The 10,000-nt window shown below is 41.0% G+C and overlaps 1 protein-coding gene across 2 annotated transcripts in view; it reads right to left on the bottom strand.

The window, feature by feature from the left end:
• Positions 1-430: 430 nt before the first annotated feature.
• The window catches only part of LOC132116471 (LIM zinc-binding domain-containing Nebulette-like), a 24,204-nt gene continuing 14,634 nt past the window's right edge, over positions 431-10,000 (bottom strand). The window contains exons 3-7 of one of the 2 annotated variants that reach the window (XM_059525328.1): positions 9,804-9,888; positions 8,761-8,868; positions 3,701-3,872; positions 2,356-2,450; positions 431-2,234 (exon numbers count right to left, since the gene is read on the bottom strand). In XM_059525328.1, coding sequence (XP_059381311.1) covers positions 2,058-2,234; positions 2,356-2,450; positions 3,701-3,872; positions 8,761-8,868; positions 9,804-9,888 — 637 coding nt within the window. In that variant the 3' untranslated portion in view covers positions 431-2,057. Of the gene's footprint in view, positions 2,238-2,355; positions 2,451-3,700; positions 3,873-8,760; positions 8,869-9,803; positions 9,889-10,000 lie in introns of both variants that reach the window. The other variant, XM_059525327.1, reaches the window with a different exon arrangement.

Genomic DNA, 10,000 nt, shown 5'->3' on the forward strand with positions numbered 1-10,000 from the left:
GATTACCATTATAGCATTAATTAGGTGTAAAATAGTTTTCGGAGCTTCTACCGAGGCAGCAATGTCACGTGATAGCTGTTACATTTCTTAGCGCTTGTTTAGGATGATCCAATCACAGTCTACTGAGATTACGGAGTGTTGATGTTTTAAAAACATTTTTAAAAGTTTGCTGGGATGAATGCATGGGATCTGTCGATCAGAATAAATCCATGTAAATGATTATATGCTAATGTGAAACTGCCACAAAACAAACGCCGTACTGTGATTTAAACGCTTCTCAGCGACTCCTACAGTGCACTCTTCAGTCTCACACTGCGCATGCGCCACCTCCTGCCAGCGCTGACGTCACACGCAGAGACACGTCGCTTTCGTTGAGATTCGCGCGTGCGCCACACTCGCATAGACAGAGCACTAATCACACAAAATGCTGAACAAGCTTTTTATTAATTAAAATATCAATAACTGTAGAACACTACAAGTTATATAATGTTAACAGAAGACAGTGAGGTGGGTAAATAGGTCAAAGTGACGATAAATGAGAGGATTTATAATAAAGTAAATAAAACACTTCAAACCTTCGATCCCATCATACTCCTGCGATCCATACACATACAATCACACTCACAACCTGCTGATATTTATCTTATAATGCATCCAGTGTTATGCATTTATCACGTACTTTACTCATCTTAAAATTTGACAGAACCCCGATTCATAAAAAGCTGTTCTGCGGTGAATCACTGATTCAGACTATGTGAATCAGTGCAATCAGTAGAAATGAAGACCTGACAGAGCTCTAACTGTCTGTCAGCACATGCAGCTGTTTACAGTCTAAAGATGATTGTATCAGCAGATCTGAACTGAATCACGTAGACAACTGAACGAACGAATGAATCGTTTGTCTATTCGGTTCCTCTGTGAGTGATTGAGCTCACCTAACCCTAACCCTAACACTGATCACATCAGACTCCGTTCATGCTGATCAAACGCCTGTTTGCTGACAAATCAACATGTTACTCCAGTAAATAAACCAAACTAGTGTGATTAATTAAAGCGAACATCACGTCTATGTGATGAACAGAACAGTGAGCCACTAAAGCTAGTCACATTTACCCTTAATCCTCTTCAGAACACTTTAAAAATCAAACATTAGAAAAAGAGTGGTTTCTACATACAGTAGATGATTGTTTTCTACATCACATGGCTTCTGTGCAGATCTGGACTGCTGACAAACAGTCGTATGTTAAAACATCATCAACCTGTTCAAGCTCCAGAAACTGAACTGATTAGTAAACGAACAACCTGAATTAACATTGCTTCAGAACTAGTCCCAGTAATGTGTGATGGCATCATAACACTGATGAAGAACATGAATCATTAAACAGATCATCAGTGTGTCTATAGCCTCATTCAAATATCAATTATATAATTATGGATTATTATTAACCTCAGATCGATCAGATATTAATTCATCTGATTCTCATGAAGCTTGTTTCTGCCACAGAATAAAAATCATACAAAGTAACTGACAATTTAAAATGTTTCTGCATTATTCAGAGACAAAGAGTTACAATTGTGAGAAAAAAGTGTAGTTAGAAACTCAGAAGTGTGAGATATTTTGACTTTTTGTCTGAAGATTATGAGTTTATATCTCAATTCTGAGAGAGAAAAAGTATAAATAGAGATTTAAACTTTCAGTTGCAAGAAAAAAAAGATCTGAAGAGTTCTTTTGCAAAAACAGATAACTTCGTTTTTAACTATTTTCAAAAATCATATTTTTTCTTAGTGTATTCAAATTAATCTCAATCAAACTGCAGTTGGGTTATTTTGATCAGGTTACAAAATAACTAAATAAAAATACAGCTAACACAATAAAACAATGAAAACATAACAAAAAACATGAGTTATCTGTTTTTGCAAATAAACTTTTCATATAAAAAAGCAGTTACCTTTTTAAAAATTGTTATCTGTGGCAGAAGCAAGCTTTGGTGTGAGTATAATCAGATGTTTGTCTGATCAGTGATGACAGACGCTGTGTTCATGTGTGAATGATGATCTCAGTGCAAACACTCCACGTAGTTGGCCGGAAGCATGCCAGACTTTCCGGTGCGCTGGACCGTGCCAAACATCCATCCCTCGTCGATTGGCTGTGCGTTAACGATCACGTCTCCGTCGCGGAAGGAAACCTCGTCGTGATCGTGAGCGGCGTAATCATACAGCGCCCGGTACACCCTCTGCTGGACACAACACTTGTGCGAAAGTCACACAAATTCTAGTATAGTATAAACAACTGTAGAGAAAAGTGTGTGTTTGTGTGATGAAGCGCAGTGAGGCGTGAGCTGTGTTTTCTCTCACCGTGTGTGGAGGAGAGCGAACGCTGCGGACGGCCTGCATGTGAGCGTGACCCTGCTGGTGCTGCGGAGCATGATGGGAGTGATGCTGGAACACACCTGCACAAACACAGTCCAACACTTTCATCTGTTCTCGCTCACACACAGACACACACCTGCTGGAGCAAACCAGGAATGACTGCAGATGAAACAAGTTAATGTTGAAACAGAAACAGTGGATCATCATCATCACCATCATCGTTTGTGGATCAGATCTTCAGCTGGTTGATGGGTGATGTTGAGTCAAACACACACACACACACACACACACACACACACACACACACAGACACATGTATAATCTTCTTGACTTGTCTTAATTCCTCAGCAAATCCAACAACTCAGAAAAACCTGATGTTGAAATAGAAACTATGTGCTCTCTCTTTTCTAGAACTTCAGACACAGATGCTCCTTTACGCTTAGAGATGAAGGAAAACAGTCCAACAAGGTGTTATGATGAGCACACTAACACCTTGGAGCACAGCTGGAGGAAAACAAAACTTGAGGTATCTCGTATTGCATGGAGGGAAAGTACTTCTACTTATGGAAAAGCTCTAAACACTGCTAGAATAAAAGAGTGACACAGGAGTGGATTTTCAAATCTCTCCCGTCTCGTCCCAATCCCATGAAAAAACTGTGGGGAAATCCCGTCCCCTTTCAATCCCGAAAGAATGACTCCTATCCCTCCCACTCCCGTGTTGTATTTGTTTTTGCCCGGAATCTGTCAGTTACAGTAAAAAAAAAATCAAAAAAAGAATAAATACAGTACAGATCACAGCATGCCCATGAAAATAGTGATTTTGTCTCCAATCCCACGGGAGTCTTGAAAAATGTCAGCCTCTATGCTAGACCTGCTTACTTTTCATCTATTTAGAAGAAAACAGACACATTTCCAAGCATTTATTCAATACAGTGGCTAAATTCACATAGAAAATGGATTTGTAATACTATTTCATTGCTTTTACTGTATTTTTGATCAAACAAATGAAGCCTTGAGCAGAAGAGACTTCTTTCAGAAACACTGAAAAATCTTACCAAACCCAAAATTTTGACTCTAACAACTGATGAAAAGCAAAACAGAGATGAAAGTAATGAACAAATGATGATTATTTACATGACACAACCTTCACGTGGGTCTGCAACAACCAATCAATTCAACAAATCATAACTGATAATGAAATATGTCTGTGTGCCACATCAACATGATGAACATCAAACATTCTGCTGCTGCAAACAATGTAAAACTAAAACCCAAGTCAGAAAGAATCATATTAATATTGTAAATGACTGAGTATTAGTGATGGACTGACCAGTGGCTCCTGCTGATCTACGGTCCATCTCAACCACCTGAGGCTGGACGCCATGGTAACCGTCGCTGGCGCCCATCAGCTGGTCTCCATGGAGACGTGCCATGTGTTGCTCATCGAGGGTGTGTGTGGCGCCTCGACCCCGCGAGCGCTCAAACTCCTCATGATACTTTGCCTGAGAGAGAGAGAACGTCACACACACACACTTTAGGTTTGTGTTGCAGTGCGGTTTGGTCTCTGATAAGCCCATGTGTCGTCACCCATGTGACATGTCAGTCATGTTTTAATGTGGTCATGTCAAACACAGGCGTCACCATGGTCCTACTTCCATAGAAACACAATTTTGAGATTTCAGCGTGTGTGTGTGTGTGTGTGTGTGTGCGTATACCTATTGGGGAAGTCGTGGCCTAATGGTTAGAGAGTTGGACTCGTAACTCAAAGGTTGTGAGTTTGAGTGTCAGGCCGGCAGGAATTGTAGGTGGAGAAAGTGTATGAACAGTGCTCTCTTCACCCACGACTGAGGTGCCCTTGAGCAAGACACTGAACCCACAACTCCCCCCCCCCCCCCTCCAGATGCCCACTGCTCCGGGTGTGTGTTCACGGTGTGTGTGCACTTTGGATGGGATAAATGAAGAGCACTAATTCTGAGTATGGGTCACCATACTTGGCCACATGTCACGTCACTTTTATATTAGTATGTATGCATTTAAATGTACGCATTTAGCAGATGCTTTTATCCAAAGCGACTTTCAGTGCATTCAGGCTAACATTTTTTACGTATCATGTGTTCCCTGGGAATCGAACCCACAACCTTTTACACTGCTAACGCAATGCTCTACCACTGAGCCACAGGAACACATATGTATGTGTGTTGGTCAGGTGGAATCTGGCTGTGTATGTGCTCTCAGTGTGTCTTGGAGGGGTGAAGTTTCTAAGTCACAACTTCTTGCTACTGGGGTTCCTCAAGGCTCAGTGCTTGGACCACTTCTCTTCTCCATCTACATGACGTCATTAGGATCTGTCATTCAGAAGCATGGCTTTTCTTATCACTGCTACGCTGATGACACCCAACTCTACCTCTCATTCCAACCAGATGATTTGACGGTAGCTGCTCGCTTACTAAGATAAAACTGCTGGTGGTTCCAGCTAACCCAATATTTCATCGCAACTTCTCTATACAGCTGGGTTCGTCAACCATAACTCCTCGAGGACAGCCAGAAACCTAGGAGTTGTGATGGATCATCAGTAAAGCTTCACAGACCACATTGCTACAACGTAACAATGTTCCCTCCAGAAGTTTGCGCTCTGCAAGTGAACAACGCCTAGTGGTGCCATCCCAGAGAAGTTCAAAATCACTCTCACAGTCCTTTTCCTGGACTGTGCCCAGCCAGTCTTTACCCTTTTTCAAAATCTTTTTTGCCAGCACTTGACCAACTAATACTAGCCCTTACTTTTTCTTGTCTATCCTATTCTTAAAAAAAAAAAAAAAAAAAAAAACATAGCTGTGTGTTCTGTACTAGACTAACTGAGACTTGTCATGGCACTTGTATACTGTTGTTGTTCTCTTGTTGATCTGATTGCTTTTGTTGTTCTCATTTGTAAGTTGCTTTGGATAAAAGTGTCTGCTGCTAAATGATTAAATGTAAATGTGTGTGTTGATCTGGCCGTGTGTGTGTGCTCTTGTTTTTGTATCATATCAGGACACAACTCTGTATAATGACATGGGTATGACACAGGTATTACAAGGAGAGTGTGACTTATGAGGACATAACCCATGTCCCCATTTTTCAAAACGCTTATAAATCACACAGAATGAGTTTTTTTGAGAAAGTAAAAATGCACAGTTTCCTGTGAGGGTTAGGGTTAGGTGTAGGGTTGGTGTAGGGCCATAGAATATACAGTTTGTACAGTATAAAAACCATTACACCTATGGGATGAACACATTTTACACAAACATGAGTGTGTGTGTGTGTGTGTGTTGTTCTGGCCGTGTGTGTGTGTGTGTTGATCTGGCCGTGTGTGTTCTCAGTGTGTGTGTGTGTGTGTGTGTGTGTTGATCTGGCCGTGTATGTTCTCAGTGTGTGTGTGTGTGTGTGTGTGTGTGTGTGTGTGAGTGTTGATCTGGCCGTGTGTGTGTGTTGATCTGGCCGTGTGTGTGTGTGTGTGTGTTGATCTGGCCGTGTGTGTGTGTTGATCTGGCCGTGTGTGTTCTCAGTGTGTGTGTGTGTGTGTGAGTGTTGATCTGGCCGTGTGTGTGTGTGTGTGTGTGTGTTGATCTGGCCGTGTGTGTTCTCAGTGTGTGTGTGTGTGTGTGTGTGTGTGAGTGTTGATCTGGCCGTGTGTGTGTGTGTGTGTGTGTGTGTGTGTGTGTGTTGATCTGGCCGTGTGTGTTCTCAGTGTGTGTGTGTGTGTGTGTGTGTGTTGATCTGGCCGTGTGTGTTCTCAGTGTGTGTGTGTGTGTGTGTGTGTGTTGATCTGGCCTTGTGTGTTCTCAGTGTGTGTGTCAGTGGCGTAGCCACGGGTGTGCCTGTGCCACACCTAAAAATAGATGCAGAATTATTTTTTATAGTCTCAATAAAAAATGTTTACTAAACTTGGGCTATTGTTGTTTACTTAGAAAATATATATTTTTTTAAAATCAACCCTTTCACGTGTAAGTTCAAATATTTTAACTGACCCCTTGTTTCCATCGCGACGCGATTGTCACGTGACACACCGCAGCCACAATAACTAACAGATGTATCGCTATTCGTTTTATTTAGTTTTATTAAAATATATACACAAACTTGCTTACCATGTCAACTGTCTGATATTCCGATTCTTCGTTTAAAAACCTTTATAAATTATCTTGACGAGATGAGCGCTGCAGTTCAGAGTCCCGTCAGCCGGATTTAACGTACAGCACTTGAATTCCCCAGTTTCTCCCGAAATACTTGAAAGTAAGTGGCTGTTGAACTGGACGAAGAATAGAGTAAACTTTATTGTTCTGCTATGTGTGTCTGATATATGAATAAAACACGTCGGCAAATTACATTTGATTAGATAGTTTTTGCTGCTTCCATAGACATCAGTGTGTATTTTACAAACTACCAATGCATTGTTTTACTAGTGATTATGTATATTTAAATGTATGAAACGTAAAATAAACATTATGTGGTTGAAAACACTGCATATTAATTGTGATATATGACAAGCGCTGAGCGTGTCCGTCTCTGGCTCAGTTCCAGCCGACGCGCGAAAGCTGTTTGAATCTGGCAGTTCTGTGACGTCACTGAACATTCTAAATCAGACTCTCAGGGGCACAGAAATAAGAATCCAATATATGGTGCAATAATGCTAAAAATGTTAAAATGTAATTTACATTTTAAATTAATTTTGTTAAAATATATCTGCCGACATTTGGACTGCCAACCAATCAGCAAACAGCAGCTGACTGTGACCCCAGCAGCTCCCCAGAGATCTTTGCCACGCATATAAACCGTCTATGATATAAACAGATCATTTTGATTGCACATTGCTAGCTAGCAATATGTCGCAGAGCTCCCTTCTTAATTTTTTTTTTAGCAAAAAACCTCGGCTTGATGGACAGCCGGACACAAGGCCTAACGTTACACCTGATGAGGTTGTTTCTCCCTCCCCGGGCCCAACATCAACAGACAGTGTTGCCAGATTGGAAATGTCTAAGTATCGTACCAGAAGTTCACAATTATTGTATTTGAAAGAAAATTATTACATCTAACAAATAACTACATTTTGACACGTCCTCCAAATTACCACTAGGAGTATGGTTGGACGGAAGCAGTGCGACAAAAATACTATCCCATAATTTTGCACAGTAATCTGACAATAAATGTGGCACACCCAGATTTTCATATGCACACCCAGAGTCTCTGTTCTGGCTACACTACTGGTGTGTGTGTGTGTGTGTGTGTGTGTGTGTGTGTGTGTGTGTGTGTGTGTGTGTGTGTGTTGATCTGGCCGTGTGTGTTGGTTCTGCAGCCAAACGTCTGTGTGATGCCATATGGGCCGCTCCACGAGTCCTGCAGCTCCAACATTCATCATCACAACCGGATCATAACAATCCTCAACAACACAGAAGAGCTTGATTAATATTTCAGTCTCCAATCATCTCAACACAAATATTGACTTGCATCTCGACTACAGAAAGACTATAAAACTACTTCAGAAAATGTTTAATTCATTTTTACTGATTTTAAAGATTTCAGATAACTGAATAAAACATAATTTTTGAGGAATTTCACTAAATCAGGAGATGGTTTTAATTCATGTTTTAATTTATAATATATCTGAATAGAGTAAAATCTTAATGTTTTAAACTTTTACTTTAAAAATAAAAATGAAAAGATTTTAGTAAAATAATTGTTATATTTTCACTTGATTATATTTAAAAAGATTGATTAAATTATTAGCATTTTATGTACTCAATTGATTCTGACGTGTTTGATGATACATTAGTATTAAATCTTAACACAGAATCCAAATTGAGTTAATTTGATTAGACATGTTTTTTGAATATTACAAATGAATGAAACCATTAATAATTAGTCATTAAAAAATGGAAAACACAGAATTTACAAACTTCCAGTGACTTCAAACACGAAACTCTATGAACATCAGCAGCTCTAAACAACAGGAAGTTCAGTGGAGTAAACGTGTTTAAAGCCCTGTTTCCTCTTTTCATCGGCTGTAATTACAGATCAGTGTTTACTGGCCGCATCACGTGACCCACAGACGCAGTTAAAACACTGGATGGGTGGAGCTCTTCTCTGATGAGAGAACGATGAGACACAGTCACATAAACACACGCGGCGAGCCGACCTGAGGAGACACAGAGACATCAGGGACCTTACTCTGAAGATATTATATCACATATTCTATATTACGAATCCTGTCACACAGTCAGACTGAGATCATCTCACCTGCGTCTCAGAGTCGCTCCAGTCCATTTTCATTCATAGTGACAGTAGTGTGATATTGTGTGTTTGTTATCAGAGACCAAGGGACCTCACACACACACACACACACACACAGAGGTATCGTACGTTACTGATGTGCTCCTGTGTTCTTCTGAGTCTCTGCAGCTCCGGTGTGTCTGTGACGATACTGAAGCCTCGGCCTTTGCTCTCCTCAAAGTCTCGCTTGTATCTCACCTGCAAACATCATGAGGTCAGAACACTGCTCAATCAGTCACACAATCATTCTGACAGTAAACATCACAGTGACTCTCGCCGTCACCAATACTGTGATCACAGTCTGATCCAAACACACGCATGTGACCGACAGCACCAGCTCAGAGTGAGCGAATCACTTCCTGTAGGACTGATTCTTCTAGCAGATTCAAACTGACTGAATTAAAGATTCACTTCCTGCAGAAGAGTGATTCCTCGAGAGGAGCAGCATCTGCTCTGGTCTGTCATCACCTTCTGTCAGGAGTGTGACACACACACACACACACACACTCTTTTGTCTCTTATACAACCATCTTCACACACTGTCAAAGGGTTTTGTTTAAAAAGCTAAAAGAAATCTAAACTGGTTTCACTGAAGTTTGACATGATTCACTATGACTGAATCAACCAGATCTTGAGTCGTTCACTTCCTGATGAGCGGAAGCACTGTCATATTTTACAGTGAGTGCAGTGTTTTATGAGCCATGAGCTGTTTTTAGGTCACAGTCCTCCGATGTAAAACACAGACACAATGTGCAGTGATATGTGGGACATCAGCGTCGATCTCAATCGACTGAACATAACGAGCGAACGCTCCGAACGACCTCATCTGAACGTCTGGAAACACAAACACTGCAGAATCTGAAATATTCATCACTCAAGCGCTTCTCTGTTCAGTTCCCAGGCTGGCTCAGGATACTCTTTGTGATCAAACATCCAGGTTTAATAACAGACGTGTGACACGGTTTCCAGATATCTGCAGTGTTTCTGTGTGCTTCTGCTCTACATGAACCTCCAGAAGAGTCAAATTTGTGTCACCATCATGAAACATCATGAAACTCTGATGTGAGATTCAGTGAGATGAGTCCTGGACGTCAGAGGAGCTCCAGATCCAGACACACAGGTGTGACTCTCACCTGACTCTGTAGTTCACTCTGCTGCTTCAGACGCAGGTTCTCCGGCGTGTCCGTCACAATCGTGAACGACGTCTTGGGATAGTGACTGCAAACAAAACACAAACAGTTTCATCACAGTTTACTGCTCACATTTTCAAATCTGAGTGGTTTCTACTGAACGTCTGGTGTGTGATTCACAGAAATACAGATCATAAATG

This window comes from Carassius carassius, chromosome 35 (genome assembly GCF_963082965.1).
Source record: "Carassius carassius chromosome 35, fCarCar2.1, whole genome shotgun sequence".
In the NCBI taxonomy this organism is placed as follows: domain Eukaryota; kingdom Metazoa; phylum Chordata; class Actinopteri; order Cypriniformes; family Cyprinidae; genus Carassius; species Carassius carassius.